This window comes from Cydia strobilella, chromosome 9 (genome assembly GCF_947568885.1).
Source record: "Cydia strobilella chromosome 9, ilCydStro3.1, whole genome shotgun sequence".
NCBI classification, from domain to species: Eukaryota; Metazoa; Arthropoda; class Insecta; order Lepidoptera; family Tortricidae; genus Cydia; species Cydia strobilella.
Window position 1 is genome coordinate 10,415,905 of NC_086049.1, and position 23,247 is coordinate 10,439,151.

Consider the following 23,247-nt stretch of genomic DNA (forward strand, 5'->3'; position numbering starts at 1 on the left):
TTCTCTGAAAATCGACTTAATTTCAACGTAATTTTGATACTTAAACAATCTACAACATTTGCTGAAACTATACTTATACATCAATTTGTATAATTTACCACCATGATTTTTTGATGATTTTTTAAAAACTACCCCTTCTCTTCATGCATTACCGGTGACGCACGCTCGCGACCTCATTATTAAAAGGCAAGATGAGAAGACGTGCTAATAGAAATCAATACTTGTTATTTAGATATTACGTAACAAAACGTGTATGATTTCAACGACTAAATCTATCAATTTTACATTTTTGCTCCAAAATCGACTACGGCCTCTTAAAACGAAGACCTTCATAAAAATTATGGCGGACTAAAAGGTCAGGTTGCGAGCCCTGAAAAGCTTAAAAGTCGCGCTTTCCAGAAGACCCGAAGTATTCCTGAATTTCCAGCAAGTCGCGCCTTCGTTTTAATTTGAGTGAACGCCAAAGGTCGAGTAGCAGGAGAGCCGAGATCACATTGGTTCCAAGTTCCAAGCCAATTCCAATAGCTCTCCTCTCCTCCAGCTCGGTCTTCGACCTTGCATGGACGCTCTTTATGCGGAGCTCGGCCTTTGGTGTCACTTTAACGTGGTCATTGTTCCAATCCCAAACACAGATTTTTCCCACCTCGACCTTTGGCTTTGCGCGGAAGAGCGCCGCAATTGGACGATCCGGGACTTTAGCACTATGCAGAGCTCGTCTTGGCCATAGGTTTTTGTCCCAGCTCAGCTCCACTGAAGTTCGCCCTTTAAGTCTCTTGGGTCCGCAGAAAACTTTTCTCATATTCGTAGCCTTTCAGGCTCCCTTAACAGTGCTTTAAGCTCTGTTCTTCTGCAGTTCGGCCACACAGGGCAGTACAATACACCGCTATCGGACGCTCCGGGTCTCCGGTCTTATGCAGAGCTCGGTCATCGGCATCGCTCACAATTGGCTATTGGTGTGATTCCAAGCTCTGCAGAAAGGCACTGAGAAAAAAATATGCTTTTGTGTTTATTTCATGGGGCATTGGGGGGCGGCAGAGGCCCAATGGCCCGGGGCGCCAAATATGTAAATACGCCTCTGGATGTAAGCCAAGATCTTAGACTGTGTCGTTCGAGCTGGTCACAAACTAAGAAGATACTAAGTATGTATACTGGTATGGGACTACTTTCTCTGTACATGATAGTCGCTACATCCAGTTTTTATAAAACTACCGACGCAAAAAGAGGTTATAAGTTTGACCGCTGTGTATGTTGCACCGTAGCTTTTAAACGGGTGGACTAATTTGGATGCGGTTGCAACTTGCACCAAACCGTCTGTCAGCGTTTTACCGTTCGCTGAATTTTATTGTATGGAAAGTTTCATAGTTCTCTGCTGCTTGACGTTAATCAGTCTGTTAATTGTGGTTGGTGCAACTGGCCCTTAAAGCAGGTTTTTTAGTGGAGATTCTTAGACATGTTTTATCAAAATCGGTTCATCCATTTAATTGCGTTAGGGGTTTTAAAATGGTATTTCATCAAGTTATCATGTACCATTGCCCTTCGCCTGACACTGCGGTTAGTGATGGCAGTCCCGTTTCTTAAAACGTAGTGATTATAGGTATTCGCTTTGGGCACCTGTTCGAATGAAATAAGCAAATAATCGGAAGAGTGTAGGTATGATATTAATGATATTATAGTTTGGCCTGGGACCGTCTCGTTTCAAACATAGACGAGAATCATACGGTCTTTGCCTTACGCTAGTACTAGGTACTAGCACCAATAAGAAAGGGATGAGTAGGTATACTTTTCGTTATTCTTATTCACTGGCAAATTTGGTTTGCCAGACTATAGGGTGAATGAAAAAAAAAACATCCTTATGCACAATTTATTACAAAATTAATGTTATAATAATATATTAATAGCTAAACATTAACACAAATCATTATTAAAGCAATAAACCCAAGCACAAAAACATCATGCATTAAACATAATTAAAAATAACAGTCATCATTATTTCTAAATAATACAAATTAAAGCTTATATGTACGGAAGAGGCAATGTATGGCCTGTCGAGTGTCAACAAAGTACCGATGATGGTCAACCCTGGCGATGCCGTAGTCGGGCTCGAGAGCCGGCGGCAGGAGGATGGGGTTGTGGGAGAAACTCGCGGAGGGGTTGAACTTCGCGGGCGTGATTGGCTTGTGCTTGATGGCATTGCTCGCCATTCGCTTGACACGGTCCACGTTGCGCTTGATGGACTCCATCATTTTGTGGTTCTCTGGTGTGTGCAGGTACTCTGTGAGGTCCTAAAAATTAAAATATTTTTTGAAGTGCAATTTTTTTTAACATGTCATTATAACTTTCTAGCATTTCCTTTTCCTTTCTAGCAGTTAGTGTCAAACATGTAATTTACAAGTTGTAAACCATAGACATAGTATAGTAGTTATAGACATGAAACCGAGCGACCAGGGGTAAGAGAAAGACATATTCATGTATTGACAGGTTAATGTATGGCAGCATAATCCTTTTTCTCTTTCACTTATAAATTTCGGTATTTCGCCATTGCCTCCTACCTATACTGCCATAACCCGACCATGAAAAACCCGGTGGGTGATAAGGACAAAGCATGGCACTATTTTCTCTTTCCTCTTATAGGAATCGCAATAAGACTTCTTTGGCCGTGAAAGCTTAAAGGTAAGCTTTCCTAATTCGTCGTTCCTAGTCAGCAGCGGACAGCGTAGCGAACGGACGTGTTGACCGCTAAGCCACCGCTATAGTCGCTATCTTGGAAGTGCGTGATCGTTTGTTTACCTTACGGTGCGGTGTAATATTGAAGAAATATTATTGTTTTAATAAACTTTAACTTGTTAGGGGGGCCGGTGAGCCCCCCAATACTTAAACGAACGTTAGTGATTCTAGTGGAACAATGAGTGAAATGGACACGGACAGTGCGATGGAATCGTCTAGTGAATCAGTACAAAAAAATATAAAAATAACTATAATAGACATTAAATTTTTTAACGCTGGTGAATTGAACTGTTGGCACTGCGATGTCACAATTAAATTAGATCACAAACTCAGGTGGGAAAAAGGAAACCAGACCGTCACGGGTCGTGTACGGTGCACCGCTTGTAAGAATTCCACTTGTTACAAATGTACTATTGAATTTGACTGCCTAAAAACAGCCGAAGGCGAATACCAACAGACAGTAACCACAGCAAAAACAGTCACATACGACTATGATAAGTGCAGCACTCGAGACATGACATGCAAAGAGTGTAAAAAAGTAAATAAGCGTCGTATTATTCCTCTCGATGGGCTTAAAAATATAGAATGGTTCCTATGCGAGTGCGGGATAAACCAGGTAATGGAATTATTAAGCAGCGGTCTAGATATCGACAATCCCCGTAAAAATAAAAGAAACGGCCGCAAAACAAAGCCGAAGAATGCAAATATACCCTCAGCGCATTACTCTTCACGAACGCCTCAACGCGCCGATGAAGGTAGATCGTCGAACAATTCGAACATTGTAAACCAAGCGGGAGGGAACAGGACAGACGCAATTAAAAAAGTCGAGTGGTCCGTGATAGCGGAACATGCAACAACGAGCCAAACAGACATAAATCAGCCTAACAAAAGTACCAGGAGCGCATACGTCGTAGGTGATGGAAGCCGAGCGCCCAGCGCCATGCGTAGCAGCGCTACGCCGAGAGCGCCCCACGTCACGCGTAGCAACGCTACGACCGCCGCGGCCCGTCGTAGTCGATCTCCCGCTATCTCAAACTCATTGAACACGCAGGCGCCCGGCGGCATACCAACTAGTAATAGATTTGAGCCATTGCGCGCTCAATATGAAGAGACCGGTGACGGAGAATCGCGTTCGCCGCCACAAAAAAAGCAGCGCGTCAATAACAAAAGGAGCCGAGAAGAGAGTGAAATTCCGACTGTCTTAAATACTCCTCAAGAAAGCCCTCACATTCCCAAAATTAGAATCACAAACCCCCAAGAGCTTGGCGAGGGTGACAAACTAAAGAAATTAAGAGACTGTGCGAAATTAAACGACGTTCCATACTGTTTTTCAAAAAATAGAAGAGAACTTAGGCTTTACCCTAAAAAGTGTAAATCCCGTCAGAATATAATAGAACTGTTAGACAGCTTTGAAGGTAAAATTATATATATTGCCCCCAAACCACCCGCGGACAGAGAAAATAATGTATTAGTAGTTATTAGAAATGAAACATATGGGGAAACAGAACAAGAGCAAATCGAAGAAATGGAAAAATGCATCGACATCAAGCCATCGAAAATAATTAAACTTAACAAGAACGGCAGCCTGCATCTCTTAATCTTCCCTGCCAAACGAGGTAATAAAACGTTTACGACCACTGAGATCATCTCCAGAATGAAAACTACGTCAGAAAGATTCTTTGGGGCCCCAAAAATTAACGCGGAGCCATTTCGCAGAAATACGAACAGGATAGTGCAGTGCAAAAAGTGCTATAAATTCGATCATACAAAGCAATCATGCCACGGACCACAACTATCACCTAGAATACAAATAACAATTGAAGGCAGGGAAGTGACAGTATGTCGTGCGTGTCGACAGGAAAGTGATCACGGAGCCAATAATGCGATTTGCCCGGTGTTCCAAAATGAATTAGACAAAAATTCAGAAAGACTACAGAAACAGGCAGAAAAAGAAGCAAGGAAGAATGAGAGAATTGCCAATAGTCACACGCGTTCAGGAATTTCTTTCGCTGACAGAGTCAATATGTTTACGCCGCTGGCGGGAGAGGAATCAACAAGAGGAACAGCAACAGCGGAAACGGTGCCACCAGCGGAAACGATACCACCAGCATTCCAGCTGGCTCAACAAACCAACGTAGCAACAGGAAAAGTCGTCATGACACAAGACGACGCCTTGAAATTAGCACAATGTATATACGCCTTCTTCAATGGCAGGTAAGACTCAGTTCAAAAAGCTAAGAATACTACACGTTAACGCCCAAGGCGCACGACATAAATTTACAGAAATAAAAGCCCTGGTGGATAAACACTTGCCACACATTATCATTATCAATGAATGCAAACTGAACTTCGACAAAGTGAAGTTTGACATACTGAACTATGACAAAATAACGCACAGCATAGCAACGCACCTAGGCACAGCAATGTATGTCGCAAAGGGACTCAGATGGACTCAAACTGCGCTAACACCGGGATGGGAAGAAGATGACGCCAAGCTCGAGGGCATCGCGATCAAATTAGTTCTCAACCACCGTTCTGGCGAATACATAAACATAAAAGGAGTATACTTTCCCATCCCAGACCAACGTCACGCTAGAGAAGAACTCGAATACATGCTCATGGATGAAGCTTCGTTGGTAATAGGAGACCTAAACCTACAAATGAGAGAGCTCGGACACTCGAGAGATGCAGGCCTCGGGACACTCGTGAAAAGATTACAACAGGAGGGAGTATGTGAATTAAAACATACAGGACTTCCATCGCGACCAACGAACCAAGGTAGCAATATACTCGATGCCGCAATCGTTACACATGAACTCCAACATGCGGAGAACTTCAAAATGAAACAGGTTTCGTCCATCGGCTCGGACCACCTCCCTTGGATCCTAGATATTAAACTCAATGTCGACCGAGAGGTAAAACACAAGAAACATGAAAAAAATAACACAAAGCGAAGAGACCAGAAAAGCTTATATGGCCACTTTATGTGAAAACATTTCTAATCTCTCGACTATAACTGATAACGAATCGTCCGAAAAATATATCGAAAATCTGGAAAAGGCTATTAGAGATACTTTAGATACTTTTGCACCTCTCAAGGAACATAACAGAAGAGACTTCCTCCCAGATGAAATAAATGACCTAATTGATCTCAGGAACCGAGCAAAGATACGAGCCTGGAAGAAAAGAAACCACGCCAACCCGGAGGTAGCTCGAAACGCGCGCTCCGAGTATAATAAACTAAAAAAAGCCACGAAAGATGCACTCACGAACCTCGCCGAACAGAGTTGGTTGAAAGCCCTAGAAGATCCCACAGACAGTCAAGCAAAGATGTGGAAAATCCAGAGAAGCATGAAAGCGCCCAACATGAAACTTCCCAATATCCAAGGATGCACGAATGAAAAAGAAATAATAGACGCGCTTGTCGACGCGGCTATTGTCAGAGAAGCCCAGATAAACCCAAATGATGAGGGTTCAGAGAAGACCACCCCGTTCGAACCATTGGACAGGACATCTACAAAAGAGATACGCCTAGAATTAAGGAAATTCAAGAACAAAAAAGCTCCTGGGCCGGATCAAATAAGAGCGGATGCTTTGAAACTGGGCGGAGAAGTTTTCATAACAGCCTTTGAGCCGATAGCAAACTATGTCTTGACTACAGGTTATTTCCCGAAACGATGGAAGGTGGGCGAATGTATCTTCCTTCACAAAACAGGCAAAAACCATAAAGAAGCTACTTCTTATAGACCAATCACGCTACTCAATATAATGGCAAAGCTATGTGAAAGGCTCATACTCTCAAGAGTACAAGGCACAGTAGACAAGATGCAGCCGCCGTTTCAACATGGCTTTACCAGGTTCAGAGGGACCGCTACACAGCTTCTCCGCACGGGAAAGATAATAACAGATGCACTTGCACTTGGAGAAAGCGTATCTATGATATGCACAGACCTAAGCAAAGCATTCGACTCAATTAACCACAAAGGCCTAATAAAGAAACTGCAGAACGCTGACGCTCCCAACAACATTATAAAACTATTAGAAAACTACTTAGAAGATCGATCGCTAATAGGAAAATTCCGCACTATGAATGGAGAAGTAAAAAAACTACCACATGGTGTGCCCCAGGGATCGATCCTAGGCCCCGTCATCTTCAACCTATACGTCTACGACATATGGGATAGTCACGATAGGATTCGAGGTCTGAAACTATCCCAGTACGCGGATGACTTATGTATCCTAAACAGAGCTAAGAACCCCGATCACGCTACCATGAGAGCGGAGTGGGCGGCAGAAACCATTGTAAACTACTATGATAGATGGGGTTTGAAATGCAACGTCGACAAAACAGAATGTATAATGTTTACAAAGAAGAAGAAATACAAACCAACGGTTAAGATTAAAACCCAGACGTTCGCTTATAAAAAAGACATAAAGTATTTAGGAGTCATCTTTGATAAGACGCTCAAAATGAACCCTCAAACAGACAAAGTTGTCAAAAAGTTAAAACAAGTAAGAGGAGCTCTGGGACCCATCATAGGCTTTAATGCCAAAACCGATGTAGAAGTCAAGTTAGCAATCATTCAAGCTTGCATCCTTCCTATCATGGATTATGGAGTGGTGCAGCTATTATCAAGGTACAGCAACTCGAACCTACAAAAAATTGAGAGACAATACAGGATGGCACTCAAGAATGCTGGCCAGTTCTCAAGACGTATACCCACGGAAACGCTCTGGGAAATCAGCGATCTTGAAGCGTGGCACCTTCGCGCCGCTGATTTAAATCGCAGAATGCTGGACAGAATCGCAGCTCTTGGTATTGAAGACCTCGACACACCAGGGGACGCTTACCTAGCTCACGGCGAACATAACCCACTATTAACAAACCATAGAATAGGTGAAATGTTATATGTACCAAATAAAGACATGAGACGCTGGCCCCGTGGGGCAGCGGCTCCTCGTCCCCTTAGAATTAAGTAAATGTAACATATGTAACACTATTACCAACATCTTTAACTCGACACTTGTGACACAACACCTCCAGCTTACACAGATCTTTTAGACATAAGTTAGCTGACACAATCCTACGGGAATAAAAAGATGTAACTCTGCTAATTGATAATAAACGATTTCTCATTCCTAATTCGTTATCATGCCATGGCACATAAAATGATACTTTTGCACAAAACATAATACTAAATACACTCTATTTACGTTTACAGTAACGATGTTTTACTTTTACTAAATAGTAAAATGATCATTTACCTCTCTTACGCCATCGTATTTGGAGAACAGCCACAGGTAAGTCGACAGGGTGAGGAACAACTGAACCTCGCTGGTGCTGAAGCGCCACATGTACTTCAGGAGAGGAGGTATGTGTTCACGCTGGAATAAAATAATTTCTTATTAGACATAAGTAAGTTTTATTTCTCTGAAAGAATGAGTTCATTTTAAATTTAAATCAAATGGCAGGGCATCTGGTACATTAATGGTTACCTTAGCGATTTTTCAGACGTTGGTTATAATATTAAAGAACCATGTGGGCTCATTGAGTGATTCACTTGATGTATGTTCTGAGAGTAATGACTTGAGATGCACCGGATAATCGGTTACTATCCGGAATCCGGCCTATCCGGCCCTTATTTTAATTTCGGAGTAAATAAATTGGATTTAAGAAACAGTCACGGTCATAATCGTACTCGTTTGATATTTTAAAACAATTTAAACATTCCACTCAATTGCACGCGCACTCATTTCGAACCTAATAAAAATGAGTCCGCGCGAACGTTCACTACGAAACAGATCAAAAATTGCACAATGTGCACCTGTAAAACTGGAACATACCGAATAGTTCCGAAGGAATAGGTTTCCAGTTTCTAGTTTTATTCCATGGGATTTGCCTAGTTCCAAAAAAAACAAGAATTACAACACCTCGACAAGAGGAAAAGTAAGAAATGGTGAAGTATTACCGCGTAGATCTTGGGCCCCGTGACGCGATATCGCGTGAGGTTGGCGAGCACGGACGCGGCCGACTTGAGCACCTCCACGCTGGAGATGGAGCGGTTCATGACGGCCATGTAGTTGTACACGCTGCGTACCACCTTCGGGGCGGTCTCGTTGTACATCATCGGGAACACTTCAGTTAAGAGTTCTGTGGGAGGCAAAAACAGGTTTATAAAGTACTTGCAAAATAGTTATTTATGTAAGTTGTGTTAAGTTAGTTTTTGCTGCAAGCGAAAATTTTAGCGAAGTGTAGCGAGGGACTTTACACGAGTTGCAAAAAACATGTGGTCTAGTGTGGGACATACAGTTTTTTACCTCAGCAGCAAAAACATATTAGAACTTAGAAGGAAAAGATACAATATGAAAGAAAAGACCCCCTAAATACTTCACTAATTACGCAAAAAAAACCTTCACTCTTGTTTGAGTTGCAGAAGTGAAAAAGAAAATTCGTAGGACAAAAAAGCTGTTAAGGTTTCGTCACACTGCAGCAGAGCCGCCACGGCTTGAATCAAGAGTGCGATGCGCGCGGGCCGCGCCGCGTTTTCACCTCGCTTTCGTCACGACGACCCACACATTGTACCTAGTAACGTAGCTTTTACTAGGTATAATCAACTGACCGAGAGACCGGAAGGCAATGATGACGGCCTCCATGTCGGCGAAGTTGTTGAGCACCTCCATGGCCTGGTCGTAGCGCTCCTCCAGCGTGTCCTGCGTGGAGCGCAGCGCGCCCTCGCGCCAGCGCCGGCGCAGCGCCGCCACGCGCGGCTCGTGCAGCGCCGAGCGGTTGCGCACCCTGTGGCCGCGGAATACAGCCTGAAACAAACAAAATATTACCGTGGTTGGCTAGTCACACCCAAAAATAAAAGGGAAGAGGGGAGGGGTGGGGTTTCTTTATTGCTACCGAGTTGGCTAGACTTTAAAAAAGATAAAGAAAAGTCCAGATTGAAATTGTCAATCTGTTAGAAGCGATCTTAGCGACGCTCATGGTTCGGCAACGATCTTTAAGTCTATGGCAGAGGATTATTACTAGGAAACTCAAATCATTTTATGAAAGTATTTTGATTTGTGTTTCAACTATAAACACGATTTTACAAATTATGAACTGTATTAGATGTCGCTTACTAAAAAAAAAGTGACCAAGGAACCAGTGCAATGGATACTCAAGCACAAGCTCCCAGCCCTGGGCACTGTAGGCCTTGGTCACTTTTTCTGTCGTATAGGACATCTATTTCAGTTAGCGCTTTACATAGTAATTTGAAAGTCACGTGACGCCATTGATCCACAATGACCACTCTATTATCAAAACGTTGAAATCGAATTTTAATAAAACAGTAATTTTACTGACCTGGATTTTACATGCCGCCCAGTGCTGCCTCCGTTCCTCTCGAATCCTGAGCAAGTTTTCCTTCATTAAGGATACTTGTTTCCTAACCAAGTATCCCCTGATTACTGCTTGCAGCTTGGTGATAAAGATCTTCTTCTGGATAAATTCAGAATGCATCTGTCTTGTCAGAAGCTTTCCTCGCCATAGCCTTTGAATGTACGTTACATGTTTTCTATAGTTTAGATAACGTGATTGTACCAAATATCGTCTAAAATTGCTTTGTATGCATATGGCCGCCGCTTCCCTACGTTGATTGAGTATGCGTTGTAAGTGGTCTAAATAACGCTTTCTTACAATAACGCGTTTAGCGAGAGCCTGTAACTTTATAATAATCGATCTGATGCGAAGATATTGTTCTCTTGTGTTTCTCGCATGTCTATAAGACTTGTAAAACCTTTGAATTGACACAGCGGCGTTCTTTAATACCAACCATTTCTTGCGAGCAGAATGCATTCGGAATGTTGATTGAATTTTGGTGGCACTCTGCCTAAGTCTTAAAAATTCTTGCCTAACACCTCGGGCAGCTAAATTGGCTCTGAATCTCCTTTGGACTGTGATTACAACTTGTTTCAAACGCAAATACTGAGTTCGGACTTCCCTAGTTTCTTTAATGCTCCTGTAACGTCTTTGTAAAAGAATAGCTGCCGCTTTTTGTGTTTCGTATGTCAACCTTTGTTTTTTGCCCGCAATATAAGCTTTGAAGTGTCTTTGAATGGTTACACAGGCGGACAAAGTCCTTCTAAATGTGGCTTTAACTTGCAACATCAGGTAACGTGATCTATATCTCCTCTGTATATATACAGCAGCAGATTTTGTCTGTAAATAGCAGGCCCTGCAATTCCTCATGGCAAGCAGTGCCTTGTATTTTTGTTGAATTAAAATAACTGCTTGTCTTAATCGTAAATATTGATTTCTTTGACCTCTTCCCTCCAAACGAGCCTTATAGCACCTCTGAATACAAATGGTAGCTTTCATCATTGAAGCATACCTATGTTGCTCTGACTTCATTGCTACTTGTGCTCTATACCTTGTTTGTAAAACTAGTGCAGCGGATTTTAATTTCAAATATGCTGTGCGCTCTTTCCTCATGGCAATTAGAGCTCTATACTTCTGTTGTACAACAATTACTGATTTTCTAAGATTTTCATAATCACTTTGTACCTTTCTCATAGTCAAAAGGCTTCTGTACCGTCTCTGTACACAGATTGCATTCTTTCTCAAGGCACAGTACTGTTGTTGTGTTGTAACAGTCAGTTTGTATCTTCTGTAGAAATCTTGAATCACAATAGCGGCTTCTCTTCTACAAAGATAGTCTTCTCTTTGTTTTTTAGTTTCTAAGTGGCCTCTGTAAAATCTTTGAATGGTTACAGTTGAAGCCTTAAGCTTTGTGAATTGTTCCCTTACAGTTTTCATTTCTAAGTAAGATCTATAATAGTTCTGAATGCGAATAGTTGCAGTCTTTATTCTAAGATATTCTATTCTCTGCTTTTTGCTCAAAACATAAGCTCGGTAAATTCTCTGAATAGTTACGCAAGCCTGTTTCGACTGCCGATACTGCTGTTGTATTTCTTTGCTCTTTCTGCAATTTCTAAACCAATTTTGCAATTTAATCGCCGCCATCTTCTCTTTCTGGAATTGGTTCCTCTGTTGCCTTCCAACAACTAGAGCTCTGTAACGAGCCTGGATTATTATACTGGCTGCTTTCAGTTTTAAGAATTCAGATTTATCTATTTTCATTTGCAATCTTGCTCTGTATTTTCTCTGGGTCAAAATGGTTGCCGCGTGAAGCTTTTGATAGCATGTTTTGCATTTCCTCATCTCCAGCAAGGCTCGGTAATGCCTCTGTATGCATATCGCAGAAGTCTTTAATTTCATGTAGGCAGTCTTCTCCTCTCTCATCAAAAGAAGACTCCTATAATGTCTTTGTAATACTATAGCGGCAGACCTCGTCTTCAAATAAGCATTTCTTTTGGCTTTTCCCAGTACATACGCTCGGAAATGCGCCTGTATTGTAATTGCTGACTGACGCTGAGTTATGTAAACCTGTCTTGTTTCCTTCATAATTAGATGCGACCTGAAGCGTTGCTGTAAAATACATGCAGCCTTTTTGATAATAGCAAATTGTGATTTTTCTTTTTTCATTAGCTGGTGTGCTCTGATTCTTCTTTGTAGAGTTACTAATAAAGACATCTGCCTTTTAAACTCTCGGCGAACTAATCGGCCTCTGTACATAGCTTGTGCTTTTATTGCAGCATTCTTCAGTTGTAAATATTGGTCACGCACTTGCCTCATTTGTATTATCGCTTTATAGTATCCCTCGATAGTTTGAACAGCGGACTTCAGCTTCTGATAAATCCTATGTTGTCTTATCATCCTATACTGTTTTTGTATAACTATAGCACAGTGCTTTTGCACGGCCAGTTTCTTCATCTCCTCTTCCATCAGTAATTTACTTCTATATCTCTGTTGGATGAGTATAAGTGCTTTTCTCGTTTGCAAGTATTGTTTTCGGGCAAGATAGCGACGCACCAAGCTCTGTATGAGGATTAAGTTCTTTAAAGTCTTCTGATACTTAGTGACGCATAACCAGCGTTTAAAGTTGCGTTGGATTTCAATGGCAGATTTCGTTCTCAACTCCTCCCTTTCCGATCTTAATTTTTGAAAGATCTCTTTAGCTTCATTCATCATTTCGATGCCTCTGTACCACTCTTCGATCCTCAACACGCTAGCCTTGAGTTTAAGCAGGCGAGTGCGGCACAGCCAGCGCCGGCAGTATTTCTGGATAATGACTGTGGAAGTCGTGTATAGATGCATTTGCTTTTCGACCAGACGGTTGTACTGGATCCGTTGCCACCAGCACTGGATGGTGCGCGCCGCGTTGTCCATCTTCTGCCGCTCGCGTTCCTCCGCCATCCTCTTCTCCACGATAACCTTGTACTTCTTCTTCCACCAGGTTTGGATCACGTTTGCGGCGGACTCGAACAGCGGGGCTCGGAACACGTGTATCAGCTGCCAGAGGAGCGACATTGTTTTCTCCCTGTGCCCATCGGCGATGTCAGTTGCGGTGATCTCACCGACGATCACGAAATTCGCGTCTTTGAGTGCGTTTAATGCCACTTGGACGTTGTGTATTTTCTGCAGTCTGGAAATTGCGGGCGTCCTCAGTTGGTTCAACAGGCCATTCTTCATCAGGATTATTTCCATGACCTTGGTCAAGCGCACGCCGTCTCTGATGTCGACCGCTATGTTGTGGACGGCGTATAAGTATTCGTCCAGATACGTTTGCTTGTGGGACACCACGTAGCCGAGCGGTCGAAGGTGCTTCGTTATGTCGCCGATGCCGGCGATCAATTCGCGCGTTAATCTTATTACGATCTCTCTGCTCTCTTTGCAAATAGCGTTGCGGCGGAACAGGCAAGGGTCGTGAGAAATCAGCTTTCTCTGCTTGGCTTGGTCCAAGAAATAAACCAACATGAAGAACTTCTTTAGAGTGAACTTCTTGATGGCTTCCATGTAAGCTGGCAGCAGCTTATTTGGCGCCGAGGCTTTTGAATGCTTATTTTTGAGGAATGGATTCTTGAACATCCTTTGAATGATGAAAGTTGTCAGACCATCAATGTCACTGTTGGATTTCAGAGGCAAGACCAGGCAATAGAGAGCTTCGAGCCCAATACGAAGCCACAGAGGATTGTAGCACAGTAGAAGCTCCATTATAGCTTTCTGTAAGCCCACATCTAGATGAAGATTGCGGTCAGTCCTGATCACTATAAGCTTTTTCTCGATTTGCGCGGTTAGTTTCTGGAAGACTTGACATATTTCAGGGCTCAATAGTAAAGCTTTTGCAGCTCTTCTAAGACTATCCAATCTGTGGCTATTGTGGTAAGCGCTCGAGACTTGTTCTTTTGTTGGTGCGAGCGGCACTTCCTTGTTCCTATTCTCGATCCACGCTTTGCCTACATCGATTTTCTGCTCCACGTTGCAGTCGAGATCCGCGGGAGGAGTTAAGATGTAGTTCAGCCACCGTTTGAACTCTGCCTCGAACTTGGACACTGCTTCCTCGTCGTAGAAATAAGTTGTCGATAAGAAGGGGTCCACTGTAAGAGATTGGGAATATACATTCCCGACGAGATTCAGTGATATATTTTGATTAATACTTTTGTCAAAGGTTGTGTTCGCGGGTTTGCTTAAAGCAGGGCGAGAGACCGACGGCCGACCGGTTTTAGTTCGTCTCTCTGGTTGCGAAACTGGCATTTTCCAAAGTGTCGGGTCAGCTCTCACGTCTTTCTTGGACCAACAACTTTGTCTGGCTGAGGATACCGAGTTTCTATCGCGTGTGGCATTGAATGTTCTATTCACTGTAAATGTGGTCATTTGTTTATCGGTTTTATCAAGAATTAGGGTGTCAGAGTTATGATTTTGACTCTCTTCAGGAATTGATTGAAGAGGAGGAGTGATCGAGCGAGGCGGCGATTGCGGTTTGGTATAAGCTCTAGGTTCACTTCTCCACATATTAGTTTCGAACTTTCTAGGCTCATTTCTCCATACGTTATTTTCGAACTTTTGTGGGTAACTCGGGTTTTTATCCCATTCTTTTCGTTGGTTATACTCTCGAAAGAGTGACTGTCTACATTTAGTCGGGTTTTGGTCCTTCATATAGAACAGAGGATAATCTAGCGCCGCGTTGGGAGATTCTTTAGTGTACGTGTCGGAGCTCAGTTTATCAAAGTCTATTATGTCGTGGGTATCATTGTTTGTTTTAGGGACAAACTTCCTCTCAGTGGAAAATCTTTGAGGGCAGAACGAGAGATCGCTGATTCTAGAAAACTCTGTGTTGATAGAAAAGTTTGGGCTGTGCAGTTCTTTAGGTGATGAAGTGTTCGGGATTTTTTTATCTATGGCAGTAGCGGTTTCCAAATAATGGTTCGGGCGCTGATGTTGGTTTGTAGTCAACCATTTATTGGCTGGTTGAGACGACGTTACGAACATTATAGAATGAGGTCCTGCGTTTCCATCATTCTCTTTATTGTCTAAGCTGTCTTCCTCGCAATCAGAGTTCATGCTGATTACAATTTTAGGCCCTTGCTCCAATCTTTCATTCTTTACGAGTGTTTTTAGTGGTGTGAAAGAAAGTTTGTCGAAAATATCGCCGCCGGGGCTCAACTGTCTGTTAACGGGTTTCAGTACATTGCTCGGCACTGGCACTTCTTTCGTAACGTTCATGTAGCCGGACGCGTTATAGGTTTGCTGCATCATTTCCTTTTTCATGCTTGAAAATATTTCCGACGTATTGAAATGAATATCAATATTGTTGAAAGAATCAAATGGGCATCGCCCGAGTTGCGAGTCCGCAGTGTACTCATGAATTCCTGATATGTTTTCTTTATTGTATGTTTTAAGTTTTTTGTATTGACTTGGCTGGACCACTTGGGCGGCCCTTTTCACGGCGTGGGTTATGGCCTCAGCTTTCCTTTTCTGGATAGCTACTGGGGATCTCTTTAATGGCTTTTTCTCCTTTTTCCCAGGAGATACTCTGAAACTCCTTGGCTTGTTTTTGCCTTTGATAATCTGAAACCAAACAAAAAACTGTGATTTATAAAAAAATAATTAATTAGGCAATTTTCATATTAGGTGTATATTTTACCCTAAGCCGACCGTATAAATGCAATGAGGGCTACCGCGTTTAATTTCACAGCTAGGGGCGCTAGTGTTGATGGAGGTCTTTCAAAATGTCAAATGCATAGAAGTTTCAAGCTTTTTTAACGGGAATTTTTACTCTTTATTCATAATTGCGGTAAATACCTTTGTGTATATTAGAACGTATTGATTTTATAAAAATAAGCATAGAAGAATTTTGAGACCTGTTTTTTCTGGACAGTGGCGCCAACTGGTGAGCATAAAAACGGTAGCCCTCATGCACAAACAGTTTAAAATGGACTACGCAAAAATTATGTTGTAATAAAGTAAAATATAGTAAGTTATTTCAATAAGACCTCAAACAGGTACAATCATACCGTCGCAGGCCGCCAACATCGTATTGCCTCTCTTTGCTCTTGCATGTTCGAGCTTCGAGCGATACATGCATAGGGAGATAACGATTTTTGTTTTAAATTACGATGTTGGCAGTATGCCCTCTGGGATTTGGGTGAAGTGTAATTTATCCTACCAGTTGTCCTAAATATTCCTTACCACAGCCAACTCCAAAACAATAAATAACGCATATCTGCCCCTCTTCTAGTTGGTGAAGTGAATGGTCTCGTAGGCTACGTAGGGCTCCACGACAAAGTCAGGCAGTAGCAGGTCTCTGGCTCCAATCTATCTAATCTCCAGTGGAAACGTAACCTAATTTGTTTTTAATCATTCCTTACCGTAGCAGACTTCAAGACCACAATGACTTCATATCGGCCCCTCTTCTCGTTGGTGAAGTGGATGGTCTCCCGCAGCGCCGTGGGCTGCGTAGGACTCCACGACATGGTCAGGCAATAGCATGTCTCTGGCTCCAGTTCCAGCCAGTCTCCGGGCAGGTGGATCTGCAGCCCTTGCGGCAGGCTGCGAGCGAGGGTTACCTTGAACAAAAAGCGTTGATATCTAATGATATTTATCTATTGCTTGTAATTTGTAAATGCATCTTGATGTGTAAAAAGTGCCCTATTGGCCAATTTGCTAAATGTTTGATATGTCGTTAGCAGGTACTTATATAAGTTTCGAGAAACTCATCAATGGGGTAGGCCGGTCGAAATGTTTTACAGAAGGCGCCAGCACAGCTTGCCTTGTCAATCCCTAGAATTGTGTAAAAAAATTAATTTCTTTTTGGAATTTTATGGCCTGGATGCCAGCCCTTAAAGCCAAATCTCATAGAACAAAATGAAAGATAGGGGCAAGCTATGATGGCGTGATGGCGACGGTTTTCATACCCGCTACCTCCGGTTTTTCAAGTAACAATATGCTTTACTACTAGGCATAACGAAAGAAATAACGTTAGTTCAACTCACGTTCAACTACTTCAGACAAGGAGGATCACAATGCGTAGGAATTTTTTTATTTTATTTTGCTTGTATATTCGTAATTTGTTTTGTTTGTTTAAATACAAAACATGGTTAATTTATGAAACATCACCAAGGGTAGATACAAAATAACTTTTAAAGAGCAAGACCCTGTGAGATATACCTACTTACTTGAAAAATTAAATAATGTTAAACATTTATTCCCGCTAAAAGGATAATCCTATAGTGGTAAAAAATACAAGCAATATTATTGCTTTATTTATTATGGGTATTCCCTTTCAGCTAGTTGTTAATTTCCTGAAAGTTTTGTAATATATTTCCTAAGGCCTTATTAGGAAATGTGTGTATGGTGACAAATTACTTTATCAAACTCGTATCAGTTATCAACCGACCGCAAAAATCATCCGCATTTTAAGAACAATAAAGTTCAATTTTACATACAATAATGTCACATACGAGTATGACGGAGTAGAGTTGTGTATGTAGAACATGTAGAATAAACTGAGTCACCGTGTATTAATTTTAAAATAACGTAAATGCATTGGGTATAAAGCTGAGGATTATTGTCCTCTGCCTCATATTCCATTTTCTCATTAGTAAGAAGAGGTAAGTTTCCCTGTTTTATAATAAAATTAATAAATTACAATTAGTAAGTACAGTGAGGTTCGAAATTGCATGGAGAAATAATTAATGGATTTCATTCATAATTTCTCCATGCAATTTCGAACCTCACTGTACATTTACTAATAATTACCTATCTATGACAAACTTTATTATAGGTATAATTTTTTGTTGCCATATGTACGTATATGTCATTAATTTTTTTTAGTTTAAAAATTTAGAATCCTTTGTAAATAAACTAAACTTTGTAAACAAACGATTCTAAATTAAATTAATTAGGATATTTTTCTAATGTTTGCTTGTTATTTTCATTAGAGTAATGAGTCCATGGAGTCAGGGTCATTTTGTCAATGAACACAATACATTGCCATATGCATGCATATTTTTTTTTATTCATTCATTGATACCAAAAAAGTGTCTATAAGATGATAAACAGGGTCTATGATCCAGATATATTGTTCTAGGGGTGCCACATGAGCATTACCTTTTTAGGGTTCCGTACCCAAAGGGTAAAAACGGGTCCCTATTACTAAGACTCCGCTGTCTGTCTCTCTGTCCGTCTGTCACCAGGCTGTATCTCACGAACCGTGATAGCTATTAGACAGTTGAAATTTTCACAGATGATGTATTTCTGTTGCCGCTATTAAATTAAATTAAATAATCATTTACTTTCAGGCATGGCCCATAGAAGTGTTAGTAACAAAAAACTTAAATACTAATGTTAAACAGTACAATTAATTAAAACCTACCATGCAAATCAATATACTTAGAGCTAGGACTAGGACAATACAATACCGGGTGAGCTGTACACATTTACATTACATAAAACATTTACTATTACATTAAAATTTGACTAGTATCACAATCATAAAAACATGTCAATAATCAACTAATAGCTATAACAACAAATACTAAAAACAGAATAAAATAAATATTTAAGTGGGGCTCCAATACAACGTGATTTTTTTGCCGTTTTTTTGCGTAATGGTACGGAACCCTTCGTGCGCGAGATCGACTCGCACTTGCTTTTTTCTTAGGCCGTTATAGTGTCCCAAAGGCCTCTCCCCTTGTTCTCCATAACTCCCGTTGTTGTGCTATTTCCGGCCAGTTACTGATGTAGGTGTCTAAGTCGTCCCGCCATCGCCATCTCCGTCTGGCCTGCCACGTTCACGCTTCTTTTGCGGCATCCACTTTAGCTATACTAGCCCACCTATCCGGCATGCATGCGGCAGACGTGATCCGCCCAATCCCACTTCAGCCTGGCGGTCTTCTCCCTCACGTCAGCTATGCGTGTGTTTTGGAGTGCAATGTAGTGTTTCGGATGCGATCCGTCCTTGTGACACCTAGAATTCTGCGCTCCATTGCTCGCTGGCAAACCTTCAATTTGGACTTGGCACTTGGCAGAATGCATATGTCGCGCTTTAGTGACATTGGAAGGTCGCCCTTCATTAGCAGAGAGCATTACCTTAGTAAAGTTAAAATAGTTATTTACGACACAAGTGCGAAAAAGAGAAAATTCGAAACGAGTGGCAATAAATGTTTTAAATCGACACGAGTTGCGAATGACCTCTTTTCCGCACTTGTATTGTAAATAACTATTTTAACTTGCACGCGTGTATCGTACAACGTTTTACAGTACAAATGGCCCTTTAAACTTTCGACATGCACGAAAAGTGCTCTTTACGCACTAGTGCGAGAAAGTAGCACCATATGTACTGTAAAATGAACAGGTAATTCGCAACTCGTGTCGATTTAAAACACTCCCTGCGGTCGTGTTTTAATTTATCGCCACTCGTTTCTAATTTCCTCTTTTCCGCACTTGTATCGTAAATAACTATTCTAGTTAGTTTACCCTATTCTGTTTATATTTATGGATGTCTTTGTTGATGGTATTGTACCTAATTTATAAGAGTAGTTCGTTCCTGAAGCATATAAGGAAAAATATTAGTTTTATTCCCTTCCTGAGCAATGGTTACTTTGAATTTATTATTCAATTATGCACTTTATGTAACACAAACATAATTTTAACTAATACTGACTCAAACAATAAATGATTTGAATTTCATTAAATACAATTTTAACAATCAAAACAATCACTTTACAAAATTACATAAAACACTATAACTATACAAAAAATAGGTACATAAAAAAAAATTACATTAAAATTAACTATAAACTAAAGTAAAACTAAACAAAGCCACAACCTAGTCAAACAACTCATCCCGCGCTCTTCCAGACGCAAGGGTGCCCATCACGCTCGCCGCGTTTCCGTGCTGAACCGCGATAGACCTAGCCTCTGCATCATAAATGACCCGGAACGAGGATCATGACCTCTCTCCCTTAAACGCTGCCCCAATTTGCTCAAGAATATTTTGGCCTCGGCACACCAACACCCGGACGCCTCCACTGCTAACGGGACAAAAATATACTTAGTAAGCGCCCCGTACTTATCGTGCTTCCGAAATGCCGCTAATTCCGCCGCCGCGCGCCGCTCCTGCCGTCCGGACAGTTCTGCCAATGTGCGAGGCGGCAAAAGTGCTGACACACGTGGCATCCCAAAGTAGACACTTACCCTTTTCCCATGGAATAAGTGTTAGCCCATCAGGTCTTTCGCCATCGGACCGGCTTACGCCTGGAGGTTCTAGCATGCACGGCACATTTGCAGACAAAATTGCCCTCCTCACAATGTCATTTAAGGCATTTGTATTTAATTAATCCCAAACGCAATTAACCTAATAATGCCTCTTTGAAGGCATTTTATGTTTGTTTTTGCGGTTATTATATTCTTCTTCTACCTAGCGTAACCCCGGCCTTTGCCAGGGTCCGCTTTCCTACTAGTTGGTAAAATTCTTCCAAAATTTCATACATTTTAACGACAGATATTCAACAGTGGCACTCTAATAGCACTCATGAATATATAGTTAGAAGCAGATATCGGAATTTTAAGGGGCAAGTTTTAATGACAGGTAGGGAGTTTGCATATCTATAAACTTTATTATTGATGCTTCTCTCATAAATTAGTGATCACTCCAAGTTTTATTGGAACATTGGAAGTAATAAGGCAATTCCCTTCTTCTTAATTATAAAGGGATTTTTTAAAACTTTACCTACTCATCATTATCATTGTTTTCTAACCTAGCAATATGCTTTGAAACTTTTGTAATATATAGACTAGTATTAATAGAATAGAGTACTATTGTGTTACAGGGTGCCATGAACTGGCTATATGAAAAATAACACCTTATTATGTACATGACAATGCAATATTGAATAAATGACTAAAATAGTACTTACAAATAATATGTAGTTACAAAGAAAGATGGTGGTGATCACTAGTATTAGGGAAAAGTATCAATCATTTAATTTTATCAATATAAGAACTCCCTAATTGTCATTAAATATTGCCCCCCCCCCCCCCCCCGAATCCAACATCTGGTTAGAATTCTAGTTTTCATGACACTTGAATTCCTCTATTAATTGATCAAAGGAATGATTAAAGGGAGTGAGTAAGTATGGTGTACAAATTTACTTATAACTAGTCAAATCATTTTGAAACTTCTTTGTGCAACAACTTTTTAAAACATGTTTTTTAGGGTTCCGTACCCAAAGGGTAAAAGGTAAAAACGGGACCCTATTACTAAGACTCTGCTGTCTGTCTGTATGTCCGTCTGTCACCAGGCTATATCTCATCAGCCGTGATAGCTAGACAGTTGAAATATTCCCAGATGATGTATTTCTGCTGCCGCTATGACAACAAATACTAAGGACAGAATAAATTAAATATTTAAGTGGGGCTCCCATACAACAAACATGATGTTTTTGTCGTTTTCTGCATAATGGTATGGATCCCTTTGTGCGCGAGTCCGAATCGCAATGGCCGTTTTTTTGTTATTAGTGCACACAAGACTAGCATAAAAAAGTTTAAGAATAAGAATAAGTTTATTGTTAACCGTGTCAAACATGATGTTAAAATGATACATAGTACCAACAGTAGTAGTAGTAGTAAGTAGTAGTACAAGTAGTGGTAGTTTATTAATATAGATTGTGTTCACAATACCTGTTGGGCATGTTTCATGGGGTTTAACACTTCCAAATTCCGCTCACATGATGTCCCAATGAGAACATTATCAAACACCACTTGTGGGGGCCTAAAAAACGGAGCCAAAATCAATCTTGGGCATTCCTCTTCAGGAGTTTCCTTCCGAATATGTTCGGTACGACGCGACCTCCTAATATGTTCTGGCGTGTTATCGATCTATAAGAACACCATTTCAACATTAATTAAGTACAAAAAACGTTATTTAAAATCAGACCACTACAAACAAATATATTTTAAAAAACGCTTACTTCAAAATACATGTTGTCAACGAAGGCTTAATCTAATAACTTATATTTCAATGCTATAATATAAACTATACATTTTAAACACTAATAATATCTAAATAGCAACAAAAAGTATTATTAAATTTGAGAAACAATGAATTCCTTAATTCGTAACGTCCGTCCGTTCTTCAGTTTCATATTTTGAATTTTAACTGTCAGGAGTGTCAAGTCAGAGTACAACTTTTTTTCATATGGTAACACGACGTGTACTACGCACTGTGAGGACTATTTCTTTTCCCATTAAGGAGTAGGAGTAATACTAAAGGTTGTAACACACCGTCGCACCCCACCAAGGTCGTTGTGCAACGCATCCATAAGTAAGAGCGAGAAAGCGATGTCTCTTTCTCGCTCTTACTTATGGGTACGTCGCACAACGACCTTGGTGCGGTGCGATGGTGTGTTACGGACATAATGATATACAGTATAGAAAAAAATAATGGGCCTGGAGGGAAAAAAATAATTAAAAACTTTTGCTACAGTTCATGTTAATGTTAAAAGTTAAAATTTCTCCAAGAAACATTAGGCCTTAAGGGCCCTCCACAATCGAGCGCGAAGCCGCGAACACGAGTGTGGAGTCTAGTCCGCTAATCAGCGAAATCGACTCCACACTCACGTTCGAGGCTTCGCGCCGCGTAGTCTGGAGCGAGCTTTACACTCGTCTGTCGTACAAAATATCCATAAAATCGCGTATTTAGTATTTTATTTTTATTTTTAGTCGGTTCTATTCCCGGACGAAGAAAGCGAATAAAAAATTTTGTTAATGCAGTTTTGTTTCTTTAAAAAAATAAAAGAATGTCCCCTTTAAGTAAAATAAGCTAACTTAAGGTTTAAAGGCACTTTCCCTCCAAGTCTTGGCAGACAAGTTTTAATGAATTAATGGTATTAGAAAATATAATTTAGTTTGTTTGTTTTAAAATCGAATAAAACAAATCAAAAGCAACTCTGTTCTATGTACTAATGATTAAAATTCCCTTGGAGGATTTAATAATTAATATAATAAGTCGCACATAAATTAAAGAATCAGGTCAGATGAGATCACAAAAGTTTATGAATTCTGCGAGAAGCGCGAGAAGAATAACAAGCTGTTAGCTGTCAATCAACTGTCAATGTCATTACCTACCACAGATTCAA

The 23,247-nt window shown here is 40.8% G+C and overlaps 1 protein-coding gene across 1 annotated transcript; it reads right to left on the bottom strand.

Moving 5' to 3' along the window:
• Positions 1–1,855: 1,855 nt before the first annotated feature.
• Positions 1,856–22,250, bottom strand: LOC134744266 (protein abnormal spindle). The gene is made up of 8 exons (XM_063678015.1): positions 22,081–22,250; positions 21,791–21,988; positions 16,477–16,674; positions 10,073–15,676; positions 9,345–9,540; positions 8,694–8,875; positions 7,990–8,109; positions 1,856–2,282 (listed from the first exon to the last, which is right to left on the bottom strand). The coding sequence occupies exons 1-8, from the start codon at positions 22,090–22,092 to the stop codon at positions 2,007–2,009; spliced, it is 6,786 nt and encodes a 2,261-aa protein (XP_063534085.1). The 5' UTR covers positions 22,093–22,250; the 3' UTR covers positions 1,856–2,006.
• Between the last annotated feature and the right edge of the window lie 997 nt (positions 22,251–23,247).